The sequence below is a fragment of the Pseudorasbora parva genome, chromosome 14, assembly GCF_024679245.1.
Source record: "Pseudorasbora parva isolate DD20220531a chromosome 14, ASM2467924v1, whole genome shotgun sequence".
Taxonomy (NCBI): Eukaryota; Metazoa; Chordata; class Actinopteri; order Cypriniformes; family Gobionidae; genus Pseudorasbora; species Pseudorasbora parva.
The window spans coordinates 9,697,274-9,721,988 of NC_090185.1; the positions used below are offsets into that span (position 1 = coordinate 9,697,274).

General features: G+C 36.6%; 1 protein-coding gene across 1 annotated transcript in view; it reads left to right on the forward strand.

The window, feature by feature from the left end:
• The window catches only part of LOC137039708 (CD48 antigen-like), an 87,300-nt gene that overhangs the window by 14,615 nt on the left and 47,970 nt on the right, over nt 1–24,715 (forward strand). Inside the window, exon 3 of the mRNA XM_067414982.1 lies at nt 3,139–3,154. Within this exon, the coding sequence (XP_067271083.1) occupies nt 3,139–3,154 (16 nt within the window). The remainder of the gene's footprint in view (nt 1–3,138; nt 3,155–24,715) is intronic.

The window sequence follows — 24,715 nt, forward strand, 5'->3', positions numbered from 1 at the left end:
TCAAAATGGTGTGTCTGAGATGTACACAATCAATCATCTATCATAAGCAGGATCAGCTCCACCATCTAATATAAGCATATAATAAATGTTATTTACACACTGGGTTCATGTTAAGGAGTGAAGTGAACAGATAGTTGGCTTGAGTAAAGGTCAGAGGATATATGATATTGATTGAACTGATAAATGGCTCCACACTGTAAAAAATTATTTAGAAAAAAAGTTACCTGGCTGCCTTAAAATTTTTAGTTCATTGAAATTAAAATTTTGAGTTAATACAATGAATTTTTTTTTTAAATTCGACAACCTTTATTAAAATATTATTAAAAGATTTTTTAAGTATATTGGGTAATTGTGTGTGTTTTATTTCTGATGACGCAGTGAAACATGCCAAAAAGTGCATGTATATATCAAGTAATGATATATCAAATTTTTTATGTGGTTCAGATACAATAATATTTTGAGTTTCTATTTATTAAACAAATTTCCTTCATTGTATCAACTCAAATTTTTTATTTCAATAAACTCAAAATTTTAAGGCAAACAGGTTACTTACCTTTTTAAGTTAAACCAACAGTGCATCTTTACAGTGCATTTTAGTACATAGCAGATGGTTCTTTAAAAACTAAATGATTATATTATGTGACCATTAGGATGTGCTATACAATATCTATACATATTTTTTTATACAATTGCTAGGGCACATTTCTCAATACTTAGGTCACTTTTTCAAAACTATACCAACTCTTAAAGCCCATCTTTCAAGTTGAAGATCACTGTGAATGAACGTGTAGATAAATAGTATAGGAACTCGACTTGCATGAAGAAATTAATCATAAATGTGCATTAAAACAGTTTTTAAAAGAAATTGTGAAAAAAATGTGAAAAACGCTCTGATCGGAAGTGACGCAACGGCCGGTAAACATCGTCTCTTTGTAATGGAGTCAGACAGCAAAGAGGTTGCAGTTGGGATAAATGTCAACTCTTACGATGGGCTATTGCCGTATAATTACGAGCCGCCTAGGCGAGAGGGGGGACAGGGAGAGTTAAGGGGAAGGGTAAATGGACAGAGGAGAGAGATAGAGTTGTGGGATAACTACGTACACGTTGCGGCATTAGTTTTGGCTTTTGTTCACACAGCGCTCGTCCCGGGTCGAACCCCGCAATGTTACTAGGTCCCGACCCGGGTTCAATTCGGTAATTAATTCCGCGACGTGGTTGCTTTCACACAGAAGGTGACCCGGCAATGTTCCGGGAATATTGCGGGTCCGACGTGCAGTGTGAAAGGGGCTTTGGTGAGTGACCAAAGATTTTCCGATTTTAAATGAATGTTGTAGGATGTAGGCTATAGCTTACACATGTGACGGTCAGATAGGGATAGACATTCTGTGCATTTCTACACAACATAGTTTATCGTGAAATTTTGTAGAAATTGCTAGCTGATGTTTAATCATTAACTACTTTTAGACCTAGGTGCCCGCTCCGCATGTTCTGCTTCTGCAGAAGTCAGGCGTTTGGGCCGTATATCTGAACAACATAACCGGACAGCTGGAATGCCGAGCTTAGTCGGCTGTTATACTACTCACCTCTTAGTATTTCCGACGGACATAATGTAAATGAGCTCACATGTACTGTGGAGTACGTGTATGAAAGCAGTTAGTCTTTCGGCTAGGATGGGAATATGCTGTTCATGTAAATACAGTCATTGTAACAACGATCTTTTATTGATTCACCATTGTGACAACAGAATTCACCATTGTGACGACTCAAACCTACTATAACTATAATAACGATAACGAAAATCTCTATTTTCTGTTTTCCACCTCTCAGACTACGTAAACCCACAATGAGAGCCAGGGCTGCAGCGCCTATGTTTGCCTGTCGTTGCGTCATATGACGCGTTCTCTGGGAAAAGGCGGGTTTTTGGAGCGTAGCCTAGATCAGGCACTTTTTTTCTTAATTTCTGCGCGTGGGTGTTGTAAAACATATGTATTCTTATGTATGTCTTTTTAAATTGACATTTTCATACAATATTCTGTATAAAATTAGTTATAAAATTAAATTGAAAGATGGCCTTTAAGTTCTCTTAACCAACTTTCAACTTAGCACAGGAGTTCATTTCACATTCAAAACTACCAAAACCTATCATTCATGTCTTAAATTAAGATATTCTTCCATATGAGCGAGAAGCTTACGCTTCTAATTTTATATTCTAAAATTCCACTCATGATATTGAGTGGACCTGGTGGGATTTTAATAACAGCAGCTAGCATCACAGCAGCTATTTTTGTCTAAAAGAAAAATGTCATATACACCTAGGATGACTCGAGGGTGAGTAAATCCTGGGGTAATTTTTACTTTTGGGTGAACTAACCCTTTAATGAACATCATACAAACTCACATCCTGATTCATATACCCCCCCTCTTCATAGACATACAACCACACAGTGTTAACTACATCCACTATATTGCCGTAAGTATTAGGACACCCCTCCAAAGCATTAAGTGCCATCTGTGCAATAACTCCATTTGTGAAATTTCCAAATAAATAAATCTTCCACGCTCAACTGTTAGTGGTATTATAAAAAAGTGGAAGCAGTTGGGAACAAAAGAAACTCAGACATGAATTGGTAGGCCAAGTAAAATCACAAAGCAGTGTCAGCGCATGCTTAGGCGCACAGTGCGCAGAAGTCGCCGACTATATAGCTACAGACCTCCAAACTTCATGTGGCCTTCAGATTAGCTCAAGATCAGTGTGTAGAGAGCTTCATGGAATGGGTTTCCATGAGCGAGCAGCTCATCCAAGCCTTACATCACCAAGTGCAATGCAAAGTGTGGGATGCAGTGATTTAAAGCACGCCACCACTGGAGTGAGCAGAGCAGTGGAGACCTGTTCTCTGGAGTGACCAATCACTCTCTGGATGAGTCTGGGTTTTGATGGTTGCCAGGAGAACGGTACTTGCCTGACTGCATCTGCATTGTGCAAAATGTAACGCTTGGTGGAGGGGGGATTATTATGTGCGGTTGTTTTTAAGGGTTGGGCTTGGCCCCCTTAGTTCCAGTGAAAGGAACATGTAATGCTTCAGCGTACCAAGACATAGAATGAGGTAGATGACATTAGTCATACTTTTCTTTCTGGAGATTCGTTTGTCATGTGGTGTTGATATCTTGTCCTGTTGATAAGCTCACAGGACGCACTAACCTTGGAGGAGAGATCAACACTACCCCAATCTTGGGATTGCCTGATGTATACATCCTGATTAACAACAACAACAACAACATCTATCTATTCTCGTGTGACACATTGTTTAGACTTAATGCCAATCAGTAATATTCCACGTGTCCATAATGATGTAAATCATGCCCTTGAAATTGTTATAACTGGTGTGGTAATTTTGTGTAAGGTAGAGTAGAGTCTGGCCTGACCCCGCCCTGAGAGACTCTGAAGCTGACTCTACCGATGAAACTGCAAACTATTCTTCACTAAAATTCTCTCCGATGATTGAACATCCTGACTCCTGGTCTTTATTTCGCATATCTGGTCTATGTGTCAAAACTGTCAACCCCTAACAGCTTCTAGAAGAATGGTCACAATTTCCCATAAACACACTCCTAAACCTTGTGGAAAGTCTTCCCAGAAGAGTTGAAGCTGTTAAAGCTGCAAAGGGTGAGCCAACTCCATATTAAACCCTACGGATTAAGAATGGGATGTTTGAAAAGCGCTTAAAACTTTTGCCAATATAGTGTATTTTCAATGAACCCTGCTCATTGGGATCAGGTAAAAACACTGGGTCCAGAGATGGTCTTGTTATTGGTAGAGGCAAAGGTCCACAAGCCACAACATTTAAACAAAAGTTTGATTATCCACAGCAGGAGGGTCAGATATTTAGGTAGAGGAATATATTATGAATTAATATAATTCACAAAATGCTATTACTTCCCTTAAAATGGAGAGGAAAAAAGCACGGCCCATTCTGTTGCAGATCGAGGGGGTTGTTATCGAATATGTCAATGTCCTCTAACGCTGGTTTCTGCACGCGCAAGCAGTGCGTTGGCAGGGCAGGAGCAGTGTGTATGGTGAGCGGGAGCCGCACGCTGTTGTGCATTCACACCGGCAGCATTCGTCTCGCGCAGATGAACCGCGACTCGTTCTCCCCCGACATTAGCTGCGTTTCCATTACAGGTTTGCAAAAAACTTTTACGATATTTCTTAAATGTCGATAAAAAACTGTTGCGAAATGACAGCGTTTCCATAGCTGCAGTTATGCGACTAAAACATATTACTTTCCTCTCGTGATAGGTCAGTCCAAAATGATGGCACTTGGTAGGTTTGTATATCCCATCCATCACACTAGCCATTATTTTTATTGGAAGGAGACGTGTGTGTTATCCAAGAATTAATGGCAAGGAAAGCCCCTTAGGTTACTGAAGCGGCACAGATATGAGGTGTGTGTGTGTGTGTGTGTGTGTGTCAGATCTTCTTCAAGGTCTTCATGATAATGTAGCATTTCTGTGTTTAGAATCCAGTATTACTGTAATCCTATATTGTCTTTTATGAGTTTAATAAATAACTCTCTCCAAACCGAACCCGTCATCTGTAAAGAATGATCGACTTTTACGCGCGCCAGGTTGACGCATATAGAGAAGAGCGAAATGTTTGAATTTGCATAACTCAAATGTTTTTTTTATTTTTTATTTTTACCACTTTCGTTATTTTGGCTAGATATTTCGTTTGATGGGCATATGAACTGAATTTAGAAATCCTCCTTCTTTGGAAAAGAAAAAATTGGCATTTAATAAACAAATTTTTTTTTTTTTTAAATGGAGACAGCGTTTGGAGTGAGTGCATGCAAAATAATTAGTTCCCTGAGTCCACAAATAAAAATAGACAGTTTATAGTTTATAATTATGTCTTGAACTCATCTGTATAGCTAAAAATGACAAGAGTATTGTAAATCGTTTCATCTCTCTTAAAGGAAGAAGGAAAAAATGAGAACATCGGCGCTTTTATCGGCCGTGGGTTAAAGAAAACATAGCCTAACTACGAAACTAAATAGGCTACGTTTAGGCCTAAACATTAGCCTGTAATATTATTATTTTAATTTATATGTTGATTATGAAAAGTGAGCAGCATGAGTAAGAATCGTAATATGTTTGAGACCTGGGGAGTCACATGATTTTGATCACTTCGAGTTTTATTTTCTAGAAAGTCTTTCTTAAAAAATATATTTAGTTTTGTATAAACTGTATTTTTATTTTGATCGATGTTTCATCAATTAATTGCCTGTTTATTAGATAAAAAGCAAACTAAGATCGTCTGGAATGGATTGACGTGCGTAACTGGCCTGTTTCCTCTGCCTTTGAGTAAGGCTGAAATACAGGCTGGCTCTTTCTGTTTTAATACATTTCTTGAATATATGTCTTAATTACAGTATATATATATAGCCTGTAGTCCTTATTAGGAGAAAATATCCGTTTAACTACATTATCTTGTTATTACGACACAATTGAGTGGAAAATATAATATATTGGCCCTTTGTTGCAGCAATGCGTCACCGCAACAGGTGACATGTAAATGCGGAAAAAACGTTTCCATTGCAGTTTTGCGAAAATGTCCTTTTTTGAATTGCCTGAAAAACCACCTCATGAGAGCGCAAAACTCCCATACATCGCAAAAAAGTTTTTTGCGAAATTGCCGCGTTTCCATTGGGCGTATTTTCAGTTCGCAATTTCAATTTGCGCAATTTGAAGGGTAATGGAAATGCGGCTATCGTCATTCTCGTGCTTTGATTTATGATGGGAAGCATATATGCTGTATGCGACCGTTTTCCACTCTGTCCCAAAAACACATGCATATAACATGTCGTATAGGTAGTTTACATGATAAAAGTAACCTTTATATGCCTCTGGGTTTAATAATTTGTGTGATTATTAACGGTGAGTATTATTAGTAAACGGTCTGAATGCACTAATCTGTTAACATAGGCGCCGAAAAAAACATGTGCTGCTTACACCCTGAAACCGGCCTTAGTTTGTTTCTGGCTCTGGAGCATAGACCGTAAAAAAATACTGGAGGCTCAAATATTAGGGGTGTGCATTGGCACTGCCTTCACGATTCGATTACGATTCACCAGGTAACGATTCGATTCAATTCGATTCTACGATGCATTGCGATGCATCAAAATTCTACTGCACACAAAGCAAACTTTTCATCAGTCACGAGGCAATACAAGCAGATATTAAACAACAGATTGTATTGGCTGCTATGTGTCTCCTGTATCTTTGACATAAAAGTTATTAAATAAAATAAAATGTAATTAAATAAAATAAAATAAAATGCAATTAACCCTTAAATGCATGACTGTTTCACCAAACATTCTTACATATTCAGGTCGTTAGCGACCCGGATCTATATTTAACATGGATAGACCTCTACCTGTCGTGATAATATATAAAACTCCTGATTTTAGAGTAACAGCTACAGAAGAATAAAATAAAACCTATTTCGTTACCTTTTGGAGCTTGGAAGGATTCAGTTTGAGCAGATGTTTAATACCATCATCATATGACCTCGTCAGAGCTCGTTTACCAGTATATTCAGCATCTGCCTCATATTCGCGATCTCCAGCATATTCTCCAAACTCATTTTCAATGTCTTCAAAATCAATATTTTGATCACTGACAGCTTCTTGACCACATCCATCATCAAGATACAGTGACACTAACATATGATTGTGTTTAGTACTTGCTCTCTGAAGTAAATCACTGAGCCATTTCAAGTTTTGCAGATTATTGTTTCGTTTTCTGTCAGAGGTAACTATGAGTGAAACGTCACTTCATCATTGGGTATCAGACATTGCCACCTTGTGGAATAAAGGGGAATTGCGCCGTATTTCGTCATTATAGATTAATTTATTATTGTGCAAAAAATATATGCGTACAATCCTACACACCTCGGGTCGTTAGCGCATTTTTAATAACCCGTCTATCGCGGTCATCTCCCTCCGCCTCAGCCATCTTCTTTGTTGTTGTTGTTGTTATTCTCTCGGAACCGGAAGTATTTGAAACTTCACAACTTTATCGTCCGCCAGAAAATAAACAGTGACATAATCGATTATGGCACTTTGCCGCATCGATGCTGAATCGTTCATGCCCCGCATCGCGATGCATCGCCAAATCGATTATTGTTGACACCCCTATCAAATATGTATGGCATTTGGCGGAGGTAGCTTTCCCACGAGTGGGGGTGGTTTCGGCGCAGTCAGCGGACACTCCCCCAGTGTTTGAGAGCAGAGAATACTGCTCATTTTTTCAAGATTTTAATCTCTTATTTTATTTACTTGGCGACTTTTATTATCATTCAAATTTGGCTGGGTGATTAATATATATTTTTAATATATATATATATATAAACATATTTTTTTCTGTGGTTTGACAAACTCAGATCACATACTTAATTTTGACTTTAAAGGGTCTTTAAAGCTACACTGTGTGATATTTTCCCCATCTATTGGTGAAAAGGTATATGACCATGCAGTGGATAATATGCTGCGTCCCAATTCGCCTACTTATACTACGTCCTAAAAGTATGTACTCTTTTTGTGAAGATATATAGTATATACTTTTGAGTTTGTACCAGAAAAGTATGCAAGCTTTGGGATAGGATTGTGCCGATGGACGATGGCTGACCGACATCACGAGGGAGAAACACCATCGTGATACCCCCGCCCCGCTTCGAGTCTTGCGAGTGAACACCAGAGTATGTGAGTGGAGTGGAGCGGCAGCAATATCCCAAATTTTGTTTGGAAGTTTGGAAAGATGAACATACGTTTTCATCAGTTATTTTATCCACGGATCAATACAGATGTCTGCTCATTCAAAATCATATAATAGAATAACTGTATATTGTAACAGTAGCCTACTGATAACTGTAAGCATTACAAGATGTTTTTGAATGCATTAGAGAGAACGATTACATGTGTGAATAAGTGCTGCCTGTTTCAAATGTGCTTTCACTCGATCATATTCAGTATGTAGAAGGTAAAAAAAAAAAAAAAATCCCTTAAACTTTAACATCCCGCTCATGCGTATCGCACTGGGCTGGTTGTTTACCGTGTGAGTTCTGAACACTGCACTACGCTTATTTAAATCTTTTCGTTTCTACACATATTAGGCTACATATTCCTCATGTCTGTGAGGCAAGCCTGCTGAGTTTCAGTTTATTTGAGACGCGGTTCAGTTCATGATGAAAGCGAACGCTTCCGCGACCTCATAGTCTATATTGCTTTTTATTAATTAAATACATGCAATTGGCTGAAGAAACCTTTATTAAAATTAAGAGACAATTTGTACAAAACGAAAGAAAGGCTTTTTACAAAACAAAACTTAATATTAAATTAAATATAACCACCAAAATTTCTGACCCACGTACTCGCATCTTTGCACTTATAGCCTATCATAATCAGATGAAATTTAAAAACAATATTATAATATTTAGACATAAATATGAAAGAAAAAAACATTGTGTAATGGCTACAACAAGTAGGCTATGGTAAGCTAGAGATTTATGTCATGTCTGAGCTGGATTTGAACGAACATCATTTTACCGCTGGGTTCATGAGTGCGCCTGCGGATTATTGAGCTGAGTCACACCGGCTGCGCTGCGCTCGTTAGTCATTACAGGCTCGTTCTCGATAATTACAGTTAATGTGCCGGGCAGGGCCGGTCTCTCGGGTGCACGGGCTCGGGTAGGGCTTGATTTTTTTGAGCCGATCTAAGCTAGTTCTGGCTAAAAATGTAGTTATTATGTGCCGGCCCGTTGGCATGAATTGTACTCGTGATGGAGCGGCAGTGGAACCACAACACTCCGAATTTTTAAAAATCTGCTCCTCACTCCATTCAAAATCTCGCTGCTCCACTCCCACACTCCACTCCGGTCACATATTACCAAGTTTACCCATATTAATTCGTTTCAGTGAATTAGTACTGGAACACCTCACTGTAAGCGTATTTCTTTTTGTCTAAGTTAGCATTTCTGAGTATTAAATTCTTGTTTATTAACATGCTGCATATTAAAAAAAACTTGTAAATCTTGGATATTATCATATTACAGTCACACTTATATTCATGTGATATTTATCCATTGAGATGTTTACAACTCCAAAATATGAAGAGTTTCATTGCCAAACGAGATATATCCATTTTGAGAAATGTTGGTTATTTGACATTATTATTTAAGACATCAACAGTCAAGTTCATTCACAATTTTTGTACATTAAACTATTACTTGAGCTCAGTGCAGGCCAAGGACATAATATTCTTCAAATCCAGGATATTTTTAATTGTATTTTATGTCCATAAATAAGTAAAAAACCATGCCAAACTGCAACATATTTATCTTAACATTGTCAAACATCTTAAATTGGTTAAAAAAACAATACACCATAAATATATGGAATAGTATATACAAAGATTGATTAATAATAATAAGAATCTGAGTAAGTTTTGGCCAGAACATACATATATATTTTTTTTTTTTGCAAAACGCTATATATCCACCATAGGCTATATTTTTCTACTGTAATACCATTAGGAAAGGTGTGTGTGTGTGTGTGTGTGTGTGTGTGTGTGTGTGTGTGTGTGTGTGTGTGTGTGTGTGTGTGTGTGTGTGTGTGTGTGCGCAACGTTACTCGCAGTCGCACGATGACCAAAATAAATCTTTGGATGTTTTCGCTCCCCTGAATGCCTTGCCCGTTTGGTCTTCTCCCTTTGATGATTTTCTTAAGATGCCTTCCTGACCGGCTCCAATCCGTCATCGAAATCCATAACGTTAAGCTTGACTCTGAAGCTTTGATTCTCTGAATGACAGACAGCTGTTGATCAGTGACGTAGCCTATACGTGACTGACAGCTCGCCTACAGTATAAACAATTAAATGGTAAACCTTTTTTAGTTAGCCTATTGAATCCTCTTTTTAAAAATATGTTTTTTGTTTTGCTATTATCGTTAAATCACTGAGCAAACTCAGAGCACTTCACCGGCGGTGACTCTCTCCTCGCGTGACATCCTGAACGTTCTTTATCGCACTTTGTAAAGAAACTGGGCTGGCGGATATCGCGTTTTGTGAAAAAATACATTTTGTAGGAGGCTTAAAATGTACATTTTTAAATCTTATTAATGGCAGCAATTCATACATAGATTAAGGTACATCTAAACAGTGATTTCCAATAATAAAATCTAAATGTCAAAAAATGGCGTTCATCGCGTTTTGCAACCAAACTCTTCATATGTTCTACTCAAATTTATAAAATAAAGCATTTTTTTGTGCATTACGTACGTTCACAGATGTGTAAGCCGAAGAGTGTAATTTCCCCTCCCCGTTGCTGAGGATGCAGGGACGACAGTGGGTAATAACCACCTCGTCACCTGCATAAAGGTCGGTGAGCGCCACATCCCTCCACAAAGACACGTCTCATACCCTCTGGCCACATTGCAGCTGGGCATCCACAATGGGGACTTGAGTCTGCGTCATCCTCACACCATGCACCTAGAAAATAAAAATTCATAGGGGAGTATAAAACAGTTCTGCTTGAACCTGGAGTTCCTCAGCATTGCAAATGTTTCATTTTGTAATTTTTATTCTACCAGTTCAATTTGTTAATTCACATGATTTGTTTCCCAAATAAGGGAGACATCCAAAATATGCAATGTTGAGTCTTCCAGGATAAATGTTGAAATCACAGTGCCATAGTGATAGACAAATGAAGACTACATGATCTATACATGTTATATCATATTCATTTCCATGTTGAATTTTTTATAACTTTGAATAATCAGTTAGATACACAACTTAATTCAGAATAAATAATATAATACAATGTTGTAATGTATTACTGAGTATGTCTTAGAGACTATTTAGCTCACAGTCACAAAATATGCTGAAAAATGCACATGACTCATAACCCTGTTGTGCTAATTGTGCTAAATAGTAGTTTTAATAATTGAAGTAATAAGAATAATTCTAAGTTTTGAACAGTGAACTCTTTAAGTGTCAATCTTGAATTGAATCTGGCACATTGCAGATCACTGTCATTATCACTTTATCACTGTCTATTTTTCTAATTTTATGTTTAAGGCAACTTCGAACTGAATAATGCAAAGGTAATAATGTTAAAGTTAATAAAGTATATAAGGTTGGATGTATAGATGGATGGATGGAAAATTTACTCACTTCTTTGATCTGCCCTTGCAGGCTTAGGTAGCCTCCTTTATTAAAAATGTCCACTTCTTCACTTCTCAGAAGTGGTGAAGGTGGACATAGGGCATGTTTGGCAGCCTCCTATGCCAACTCCGTGATCTCTTGAGGGAGAGTTTTAAATTTGATGGTCCCTGGGCCAACATATAAATACATTTGTCCAAATGCATTTGATATTCTACATTTGTATCAAATATAGCTGGCCCCCTCCTCAAATTCAGCGGTTAACCCGTCTTTTATATTCTAATAAATGAGCTGCCCATCCGTCAGAACACTTGTGGCCTCTGTTTTTAATTTGGATGGTAAAAATTCTTCCCTTCATTTCGAAAATCAGGGCTCTTTGGCTTGTTCGGGTCGCCACACACTTGCACCGCAAAAGTGCTGGGGGAGGAATTGAAGTTGGCATGCTGAAGAAAAGAAAATACAGAGAAAGGTACTTGTCAAAACTCTAGCAAATATATACATTTTTCTTTTCATAAAATTGAAGTGAAAGCAATAATTTTAAAACATTTTCACAACCCCGTTTTAGAGACCAAATCCTGTCAGAATACATCTCATTATACTGTCATTTCTTATCAACTGTAAAAATCATGAACATAATTCGAAATAACTTGGAAAAAGTACATCAGAAAATACTTTTTCCTGTCAGAACCCATTCTCTCAGACCAAATCCTGTCAGAATATCTAGTTACAACACTATCACATCTTTACCAGCTTATTAAAATCATGAACATAATTCAAAATAACTTGGAAAAAGTACATCAGAAAATACTTTTTCCTGTCAGTAGTACCCATTCTCTGAGACCAAATCCTGTCAGAATATCTACAACACTATCACATCTTCACCAGCTTATTAAAATCATGAACATAATTCAAAATAACTTGAAAAAGTACATACAATACTTTTTCCTGTCAGTAAGTTAACTCTGAGACCAAATCCTGTCAGAATGTAGTTTACAACACTATCACATCTTCACCAGCTTATAAAAACCAAGAACATAATTCGAAATAACCTTAACCTTAAAATTCATAAGTAAAACGCTTCTCACCTTAGAAAGTAGTTGCTTGCTGAGTTGTTGCTGAGCGGTGAAGTAAGACTGGGGTCACTGGTAACTTGGCAGCGGTCCAATCAGCCAATCAGAAAATATCGCCAAGGCACATGATGTCAGGATGGCAACCTTTGGCCAATGATCTTCACCCTTCCCTCCCCTCCCCCAATCAGAACATAGACATATACGTAGACGCATAGGCATAATTATACGTAGACGCCTCATGGACTGAAGCTGCCTATACGACAATTCACCATGACGTCACAACAGTAATAAACGTTCTTCCGGGTGGCAAAAGCCGAAGCGTTCCTATGGCAACGCTAGTATTCAGACATAGTTAACATGATTATTGAGGGACCGATTAATTAATTCAGGAGATAGCAATACATGAAATGCCTAACCTTGGTCTAGTATGTAGTGCTAGTCTAATACCACAATTTTTAAATGAGCTTCAGCCTACCATTGAGTACAGGGACGTGCACAGGATTTTTGAGGGGCAGTTGCTCTGACCTAAAAAAGGGCACCCCCCCAACCGAACCCCCCCCCCCCCCCCCCCCCCCTCATCATCTGTCCAATTACATATTATTGTTATTTCCATTATCATTATTATTTCAATGCCCCCTAGTGGTATTTATGTTCTGCTGAGGAAAATATTATAGGTGGGGCCATTTTTTTGCATGGGGGTCTGGGGGCTTCTCCCCCAAGAATTTTTTTTTTTCGTAGATGTGATTTCCTGCATTATGGTGCGTTTGAGGCCATTTCCCTTGCCTATACCAATAAAGAACTCAAACCAGTCAATATCAATAGTCTAATAAAAAAAGACAATATTAATTTAACTGCCATCAACAGTTTATGATCGTCCGTTTGTTATACCTTTCCGACAACGTTAAGTCTCACCCGACAACCGCGACAATCTCCTTCTAGCGCCGCTCATGCAGTCTCAGCCAAGGCGGATAGAAGGAATTTGGGGGCCCCAAGCAAAATGGACATGGCTAACTTTCTACAGATAAGCGGGTAATGATTAAAAAATGTTTGTAAAACTTTAAGAAACCATTTTTTAAACATCTATAAACATTACATAGATAGACAGACCAAATATTCCTAACACTTTATTAAGGGTTACTAGTTGGTTTGTAAACTGTCTATAAACATCATCTGGATGATTATTATAAAGTTGCAACAGATGACTATAATACCTTGTTAAATAGTTAATAAACAGTACCAGTAAAACATGTGGGTTGTCCTGATACTGTACTTCAAAATGCAACAGTGTAAAAATTGCCACACAGAATAAAGTAACTGTTCAAGATCCATTGGTAACTCATAAAAATAATATCATGTTTGTATAAACTGTTACTACCATATATCCCGACACTAGCACATTAAGATAAGATATGAAAAAAAATCATGTTCCTCTGCCTCTTTCTGGTTAAATAATGTTTATAATAATAGTTAATGCTATATTAACTATTCCAGGTTATTTATGCATAGCATAAAAATAGTTAGTATAGCATGCTATGCCACTGTCATCAAAACTTATTACAAAGCTATAGCAATTTTATCTCATTAAATACAATAAACAGTTATTCTGGAACAGATCTGCGTCTTCCTTATCCCGTTAAAAAACATCTTACAGTATGTAACCATATTCCGTCCGTTCAAAAAAAAAGTTGCACAAAACTGTTCGTTGCAAGCAGCATTTGCCGTCAGGCAGGTAAGGTTAGCTAACATAAACATATTTTTGCTAGCCTACCTGCTGCTAAATTACACCATTTTTGTACAAATAGAGCTATTTTATATTGTGTAATTTATCACTTACCACTATCTTGTTTTTTCTCTTTTTTCTTTTCTGGCTTCCTAAAGCATAATTCCGCTTCATGATCGCCGAGGAGGATTTGTATTTTGCCGGCAGAGATCGCGTGGTTGGGTGGCTGCTGTCAGCGACGACTGAGAGGGCCCCCTTGAGGGGGATTCCGATAACAGTGTCATTGCACTTTACTGCATTGACTATCAAAGGGGCGCTCAAGCTGTTTGTCGTTGCATTTTATTCTTAACCTGTCGTTGTCTTGGAGCCCCCCGGGCCAGCTCGGGGCCCCAAGCAATTGCTTGACTTTCACTTTCGGACGGGTACCCGAACATGGAAGTGAATGAGGCTTTGCGATTTTTTTTTTTTTGCATCTAGGCCTACGTGAAATTCTGCATCCATTGTACGATTTTTTAATTTTTTTTTCCACCTCGGAAGGGCAACGTGAGTCGAGAAGGGCATATGGGCAGTTGCCCGGGCAACCTGAGCAACCCCCCTGTGCACGTCCCTGATTGAGTAGTTATTTTAGTGACTGTTGCTGTTTGAATTACAATATGTTAGGCTATCGTAGATAGTCTATTTCCCTGTTCTCTGCTTTTCAACAAATCCTTTGCACACATTTTTTCTTTATTTTTTGTATCTGAAGCTATAGCAGCAACATTGAAAGTTCCAGTGTCTGTGTTTAACACGAAACCTTGTGTGATTGCGGCCGGCTCGCGGTGCAGTCATGCTGTTTCCCAGCTGATTTGATGCAATGATCCACTTTAATGACTCGTGGCATCTGCAATATCTCACAAACTCCCGATGTTAAAATATATTAATCATTTTATATGGAGCTAATCGCTACACCTGTTAGCAGTCATGTAAACATCCATTATTGATATAAAATAGCCGAAATCACATGAACAATCACACAAAAACCTTATTCCATAGTTATCGTGTGTTTATTAGCTTCTTAGTTCACGCGTAGAAATTTAGAATAAGGCCCGTTCGAGCCAGAATGAGGATATGTCCGAGACAGTAGAGAGAGGTCTGCGCATGTTTTAACTCTTTTATATCGAATAATTCCGTGAGAAATGAATAGAAATGGTATTCTGTATGACGAAATATTTTGCAAACGTGATATGTCAATATTTCTCCAAATATGAGGACTTTTAAACTAAGAGCTAAACTGAAAGCTGTTCTTTGCGATCTCTGTGAACACAAATGAGCCAGTGAAGACGAGAGAATAAAGTGCGTCTGATAACCCTTGTGAAAAAAAAGTGCACTTTAGTGTACTTTTATAAAGTGTACTTATTACACAGATAATATACTTATACTAAATACACTTAATTGTGCAATTAAATGCAATGTTTTCGGTGTACTTAACACACATTATATGTAATTGATTTCAAATTTATCACATATTAAGTTGAAATAAAATACAATAAGTTGCAATTAAGAGTGATTTTTTGGAACAACTTAAGTGGTACTTAAATACAACTTTATATGTACTTTCATAATCGCTTCTAGTGTATTAAAATTGTAATTAAAGTGCACTGCTCAATGTACTGACAAGCAATTAATGTGAACTAAAACATACTTTAATGTCAGCTAAATATACACTTAAGTGTGAATTAAATGCAATGTTTTCGGTGTACTTAACACACATTATATGTAATTGATTTCAAATTTATCACATATTAAGTTGAAATAAAATACAATAAGTTGCAATTAAGAGTGATTTTTTGGAACAACTTAAGTGGTACTTAAATACAACTTTATATGTACTTTCATAATCTCTTCTAGTGTATTGAAATTGTAATTAAAGTGCACTGCTCAATGTACTGACATCCATTCTACTGTCTTAAAAACAAGCAATTAATATGAACTAAAATATACCTTAACGTAATTTACATGTACACTCTAATATAATGAAATACATTCATAATTACATTTTTCAAATAATACAGCTGCAATTTCGTATAATAAACACATCCAAATTTAAATCCTCTACATTTATTGACAAAACAATCTGTAAAACAAATATACAAAAAAAACTTTTTTTTGATGCCCAAGAAAAACCCAAAAAACTATTTACACAAACACAAGAACATATGTATTCTGTCAATTTAATCATTAAATTCAAGTGATGCCATATTGATGCTCTTTAATGTGAGATGACAGATCACTGTAAAGACATCAGTTCAAGCAGCACCGCGGCACGAGTGAATGTGATCACCTTGTCATAGTCAAAGAATAAACATGAATTAACATCAGAAAGTATGTTAAGGATACATTAGAACTTACTAAAATGTATCACATTGTGTAATCGTTCAGTGTTTCAACAGCAGAAAGATGTCGATAAAACATGAGAGAGATGAACTCTTTCACTAAATGTATGCATTATATTAGCCTATATATTCATCATATTCTACTTAACCTGAAAACCTGAAAAAAATCTAACCTATAATTAGATTTATAAGTTAATGCATGAGAAGTTTACACGTTTGCATACAATGCAAGTGCAAGTAAGGCCTCCCTATATAGTCTACACTATACAGCATTCTTTGTCGTTTGATTAAACAGAAACAACAAGGCAATTATATATTACATTCTGAATCAAATTATAATCTTTGTGTGCCCTTTGTTAGAGTTAAGCTTGGTAAAACGTCCTTCAAATATGTCGCAGCCTCAGATTGGAATTTGCTCCAGACTGAGTTGAAGCTAAAAGATCTGGTGACATTTAGTCATTTTAAAATTTTACTTCATCATTTTGAGAGTAAATTAAGTGTGTAATTGTTTTTGACTGGTTGTATGTTTTTTATGTGACTTTTTATGTATAACTGTACATGCAAACACAGCTGCCTATCTTGGCCAGGACAGGACATTTTAATCTCAGTGAGTTTTTCTCCTGGTTAAATAAAGGTAATAATAATAATAATTAGTAGAGATATTTTTTATATTATATTTTTAATTCTTTAAGAAACCTTTAGTTTAGGACAATTACAATTTGTTCAGTAAACCAATAAAAAAAATAAAAAAAAGCATTTTTATATTTAGTGTTCCTCCCCGAACTGTCAGCTTTGTGTACTGTTACACCCCTATTATTAATGCAATCTTAAAATCAAAAGTTGTATATATGTTAATTATTTAATGCATTTTTAACTTGCATGAACAATGACTATAAATTTAATTAACTAGCTTTGAACTATAATTTATTAAGCAAGGTCAACAACTATTAATAAACACTGTAAAAAAATTAAATAAAATAAATAAATAAAAAGAAATCACTGTTAGATCATGTCGGCCAATACATTAAATAACGTTAACAAATTAGATATTATTGTAAAGTGTTACTGAACTTATAAGCTCTTAAACCTTTTCTAGCACCAAAATTAGGACCAAAAGGTTTATTCTAAAATCTTATTCCAGCATTACAATGAAAGAAAAAAAAAAAGTAAGAAAAAAAAACTGATGAACTCCAAAGGCACACAAAATTGTTTGTCACCAACTATTTTCAAGTTGTTTGGAAAGTGCTGTTTATGTCAATGTCCCAGAAGCTCTCCATCAGTAGGAAACTGGTGCACCATCTCTCCGCAGTAGATGTGAATGGACATGTTCCAAAGAGGCAAGACAGCAAAAAAATATATACCTTGAGGAAAGAAAAAGAAAACGCAAAGAAAAAACTTGTTTATAAAACAGATCTATCCATTATTATAATTGGCTCAATTAAATTAAAACGATAGATGTACAGTTGTGCTCCAAAGTTTATATTCACACAGCAGTATCTGTATGAAAAAAAGAAGAAAAAAAAAGAAATCATAAAAATGAGCATGTTGTCTCTTTTTTTATCTAGTACTGCCCTGATGAAGCAGTTTATTCTGCACGGTGTGTGTAAGCTTTTGACCACAACTGCATCCCCTATGTGATGAATTACCTCAGTCGTCAGGGTAGAATGATTGGAGAGGTTCCTTCACGTATCCCACTGAGCACATCATCTTCACTGACACTGGACTTTAAAAAGAGAGAACATTTTAATAATGGTTTTTATTCCTACTTTACAGGGAATTAAACATAACTTAAATATAGATAAATAACCCAAGACCAATGTAAATTGAGACAAGTATTTTTGCATTTTTCCTCATCTTGCCTTGCTAGTTTCTTACCTCGCACCATCTCCATGAAGGATGTTCCTGTATTTACCACGCCTGGCACAGCAATGAGATTAGGGGATCTGGAAATGCACAAGTGGGAATGTATTACTTACAAATGGACAAGGTGCAAAGCATTTAAAAGCTAAAGACTTGATAGCAATGTTTTAGCTTGTGTGATTCATAATTAACATTAACTTGACCTCATCAAGATGGCTCTGTGATTCCACACAGCTTGCACTGGATCTCCAATAACAAATCTGTATTGATCCTACAAAATAAAAAATAAAATAAAATAAGCACAAAATATTAAAAACACTTTAACATCTTACTCTCCAAATGCAAAAAGAAAAGAACATATTAAAATCATTATTTCATTACTGGTTGTTATAAGTTAATATATGGAATAAATGTATATAAAGTTAAATGTCTTCTGTCCATTTAAAAAGTAGGAGTTCGATTAAAATATTGTATTTACAGCAGGCAAATTCATTGAACATGCCCACACCGGCGATCACATTCCGATTTAAGAAATTATTATAATGCAATCTTAGATACATGAATATGAATAATACAATCTTAGATACATAGGAAACATGATTAACGTTAATTCACCTCCCGAGTCCATAGTGCGTCTATCCTATCTGCGATTAAACTAAATAACTACACCGTAATAGAGAGCTACCATGTTACGGTGAAAATGTAAAATCAAGAGAGCTTATATCAAGATATACTTACTTGACTCGTTATTTGTAGCATATAACGTCTCATCTGTAATGATCCAAACGGTTCGCTCCTCTGTTGTCTGTTGTCCTTCAGCTTCATTATGCATCGCGATGACGCAAACATGACAGACCGCGCATTTTTCAAAATCATGACGTAGTATTTTTGGCGCATGCGCATTGAAATATTAAGTATAAATATAAAATAAGATATTTCGTGCATTAAATGTTGATTATAAATGACGTATTAATTATCCATTTCTGTTCAGGTTGTTGTAACACACTGTGTAGTTGGACTGTATTTCAGAGAACTTGACTCATTCACCTAACTAAAAGTCAATCATGTTTACAGTGAGTCTGATTAAAATGAAATGTAGCCTATTTTAACTGAATTTTAATGCAAATTAATTTGGTTTATATTTGTTCAACTTTTTCTTGCAATTAATGCAATTAAATGTGTGTTTAATCGCCATACAACAACATAATATTTAAAGTAGGTTATTCTGTACACAGATGTAAAGTAGCCTACAGTACATTAGGCAACTCCTCTTATAAAGATTGACAATATGTCAAATTATGTAGAAAACTGACACTTGTAGTTGAGTTCATAGGAGCTAGTTATAACATTTCAACAGTATGTTGTACTGGAGTGTAAGCGAGTGAAATTTTGAAGAAAAATAAATTAACCAATGTAAATTTGGACAACTCATTTTTTTTAAAAATCATTTATTTTCCATGTGCTTTGTCATTAGTAAAATAAGCGTACTTTATGAAACAAACTCATAATTAAAATGGTTTAAGTAAATTTAGGTGTAGACATTACAAGGTGCATTTTTAAAAAGTGCACTTAAGTGTATTTATAAATATTGTCATACAAGTGTACTTTCTTTAAGTGAAAATTAACTAGATATTATTACAAAGTGCACTTATTAAAAGTGCACTAAATTGTGTTTGTAAATATTGTCATGAAAGTGTACTTTTTTAAAGTACAAATTAATTATATATTATTACAAAGTGCACTTATTATAAGTGTACTAAAGTGTGTTTATAAATATTGTCATGAAAGTGTACTTTTTAAAGTACAAATTAATTAGATATTATTTTAAAGTGCACTTATTAAAAGTGCACTAAAGTGTGTTTATAAATATTGTCATGAAAGTGTACTTTTTAAAGTACAAATTAATAAGATATTATTTTAAAGTGCACTTATTAAAAGTGCACTAAAGTGTGTTTATAAATATTGTCATGAAAGTGTACTTTTTAAAGTACAAATTAATTAGATATTATTTTAAAGTGCACTTATTAAAAGTGTACTAAAGTGTGTTTATAAATATCGTCATGAAAGTGTACTTTTTTAAACATACAAATTAATTCGATATTATTACAAAGTGAATTTTAAAAAAGTGTACTTAAGTGTGTTTAGAAATATTGTCATTAAAGTGTATTCTCTTTAAGTACACTTAAGTGGCACTTAATTTTAATTATATCATATTATCTACAAGTGCAGTTTTTAAAAAATATACTTTAAATATATTAAGTGCACAAAAAATACACTTTCAATACAATTAAGCACACTTCTTTTTCACAAGGGAATCTATTTAAAATATCGTTCATAACGGATCGATAATAATGCACTCCTGACATAAATTAAGAATTGAATGTCACTGCAACCCAGTTTTAAACAGTGTTCAAATATCAAAGCTGGAGTCTTTAATCTTTCTGATGATACTGAGTTTGTCCAGATAATGTATGAGCAGTGAATGTTGAACAATAGTAATCTGAGGCCGTATGATCTTTGAATCGTAAGGGGTTAAAAGAGATCTAAGGTTTAGTCTCGAAATTCCCCAGCTGAAGATAATTATACTCTGCTATGATTTTGTAGATGGACCATTTTGAGAATACTTCTCTGTAGCGCCACTTTTGACGACGTCCACTCGCTTTAGCCTCCTCACCCACAGGTTTTGCTGCATATATTTACTTCTTTCTGAATGAAATCGATAAAATCCTACACCTTTTGCTGTATATCTGACGGCGCAACCACAAACACGTTTTCGTCATAGTTTCAACTTTAATCAACAACAATGTTCTTAACTATGTTACTGTTTACAGTAGCCGGCTGACCTCTTCAGTTTGTCAGTAGAAGCCGCTCGCTTTCTGCCACCCGGAAGTATCTTGAGGCGATTGTTTACAAACATTCTGAATGAAATGGTCTATAGGAGCGGACGTATCAGGACGGCGCCATCTTGGATGCAGACTATGACATATTGATAAATGTATAAATGAATGAATTTTATATTTTAATAAAGAAACAAGTTTGATTGTTCATTTGAATTTATTTCTCTCTTTCTTTCTTTCTTTCTTTCTTTCTTTCTCTCTCTCTCTCTCTCTCACACACACACACACACACACACACACACACACACACACACACACACACACAATGGCATATTGATAAATGTATTTGAATTAATTTTATATTTTAATAAAGAAACAAGTTTAATTTATCACTTGAATTTATTTCTCACTCACACACTCACTTACACACACACAGAAGGTGTGTGATCGAGTGTGTACACACTCGATCACACACCTTCTGTAACAGATATACATACAAGCCCCCATATACTGTACCAGCTCAGAATTATTTTTTTTAAAGGCCTAAAGTAAACGTTATAATTCCAGGTCATTCCAGCATCTTACATTACCCTGTCAGGCTTGCGACTGGGACTGGGGAGCTAAAATCCTTTAAAAAGAACTGTTTTGCACAGCTACTTGCGTATGCTTGCACTCTGTAACTCCAGGGTAATTAATTTTGCGATGTGGTGCAGCCTTACTTTGTGAAATACAGACACCACAAATGACACAAGCATGAAATGATAATGATGTATAAATTGTAAAATAACCTAAATTATTGTTCATTCTTACTTGTGAAATGTAATCCCATGCGATCTGGTATCAATATTGCGTTATTGCAGCCGTAAGCTGCACAAAATACGGGCATAATTGCTCGCTCTCCGTTGACTCCGATTGACTGTGAATACTAGCGTTGAGTGGAGAGACCCAACCAATATGGCAGCGACGCTGGATCACGAAAAAGATTATTCCAAAGATTCCCGGATGGTTTACTATTTCCAATCCGAATTCGAAGTATGGATCGATGGGCACTCTAACGGCTGATATTGCCCACAACCCTTTGCGAGTTGGACGAGGATTCGATTAGAACTACAAACGCGTATAAAAACCGTTAAAAAACTACAAACATAACGGATGTGCGAGTTCAACGTTAATTAGAGAAGTTTAGATAAAGGGGTTTGATTGACCACCTATCAATATTTAACCTGACAAAAATATATTTATTCAGTGGTGTCCACATTATATTTCACCTGCAGCAGGATTGTAAACTTTTGTAATGACACGTTTGGCCAATAACTTTTAAATGCATCATTATATTTAAACTAGGGCCGGGACTTTAACGCGTTAATTAAGATTAATTAATTACGTGACTTTAATGCGTTAATTAATTACGCAAAAAAAAAAAAAAAATTTAACCACATTTATTTTTGCACCGCGGAACATTTTTCAATGAATCAGTTTCGACGGACCGATTATACTGGAACACCAACTAGCGCTCCGGAGTCACGACAACAACAAACCATGGGTGCGTCTCAATCAAGGGGGTAATCTAGCGCTCGGAAAGCGTTCCACCCCTAGGGACTGCCATTGCTAACCAAGCCATCACCTGCTGTTAGCATCCCATCGACTCCCATTCATTTTTGAGTCACTTTGACAGTGAATAACTTTACATCTGAGGCGTTTAAAGACTCCATTTGTCCATTGTTTATTTCTAAAGAAACACGACAATGCATAAAAGGCTCCATTACCTTGTATCTTACACTATCGCCCCGCAGAAGCTGTTTTTGTAAAAATAGGCTAACAATTGTGTCATAACCAACGCGACTCTGTCGCACAGTTGAGAAATTACCGTATAGACCTGAGGAGACGCTCGCAGGCAATCTTTTACTGTCTATGAGACAGTCGAGGGGACGTGGAGACATAAAGTCTGATAAAGTCAAGGGGGAAGAATGGGGAGAAGCCCATAGTGAGCCAAAAGCAACGGGAGAAAATATTTAAATAACGTGATTCAGATTTCACTTTCCACAACTACTAAGACCTACAGCTGTCAGACAGGAGGCTCACGTCACATCTACGTCGTCAAGCTCAGTCTGAGCCTGCGCAGTTCGCTCAGCCATCAGGAAGTGAGTGCCCCTAGGTTGACTTCATTATTTCGCCGTTGACGTCAATGGGATCGCTCGGTCCATTTCTTTTACTGTCTATGGTCTCAATCAGCTCCCTAGTTCAGTAGTCAGGGCACTGATCAGGGAGTCAGCCCATTGACTTATGTCTTGATCAGTGCCCTGACTAGGGAACTAGGGAGCTGATTGAGATGCAGGGCATGAGTGAACATGAACGAAGAAGCTGATGAGACTGCTTTGCTTGGCCCAGTGGATGGGAAATTTTGTTTTAAAAAACGAAAGAATGGAAGCGTCGTCAAGAGCATGGTTGTGCGCAAGCTATACAACAAGGAATTTGCGTATCACCGCAGTACATCGAGCCTCAAATATCACAAATATGCTTTTGCTAAACGTAATGGCAAACATTGCGCTGGTCTGCTGGACTGAAATAAATAAACAATATTTTGTTGATTAAGCTTATGTATTCAGTCATTATTCAATGGTATACTAATGTAGTGGACAGCAGAATTCCAGGGCCCAGTTTATGGCCGGGCCCCTCTTTGCCCATAACAGTGGACAAAGGTTTGCTCCATTTTGATTGGATCTTGTTGGACTAGCACAAACAAGATGTCCAACGCCATCAGATAAAGATGCTTGGACAACAGCCAGACACCTCTTTGAGGGCAAGAAGAAGACCTCTAGTAACAAGCCCAGGAAGGACAGGACTTCTCATTGGTCCACATGCAGTTTCTGCCCTTCACCCATCTAGAGATGGATCCCTAATGACCTGATTTGTGACGGCCATAAACATTCCTCGGGACTTCAGCAGTAGTGGGTGAAACAAAGAAAGACCAAAACTGATCCATCCAAATCCATTCACAACTATGTTTGGAAACCTTAAGACTGATGTAAACTACACATATCCATCTCATACTTATTCAGAGAAATAAGTATTTTCAGTGACAGCTATTTGTAATGCAACATCTTCCACAAATTCAGCTGTTAATGAACAAATGAATGAACACATGACAGTTCAATCTTTTTCCATCATGTTTGGTGTCTATGTGTTAGTATATTGCCAAGGGTATTCTGATGGTGGTTTGGAAAGTGAGAAATGCATTGATGAACTTTAAAGACACTTTAAAGACTTCTAACTGTGTACAGTATGCAAATGAGTTCCACAGGGGAAAGAAGGGTGGGCCACACTGTGTGCCCTCTCTGATGCCAGCAGCCAATAGCAACACTGGAATGGAGAAGCGCCAAATTGCAATCTCCTCCTATTTGGAAAAGGATAAAGGTACCCTTTCAATAGACACTCCTTGTTCTGAGTCTGTCCCTTGAGGATTAGACTGTGACAGAGCAATCAGGTTCTGAGTCTCCTCCACGCGAGAGACAAACAGTTCACCAAGTTCAGAGTCTGTCCCCTGAGGATTAGACTGTGACAGAGCAACCAGTTTCTGAGTCTCCACATCCGAGAGACAAACAGTTCACCAAGTTCTGAGTCTGCCTGCCGAGGATTAGACTG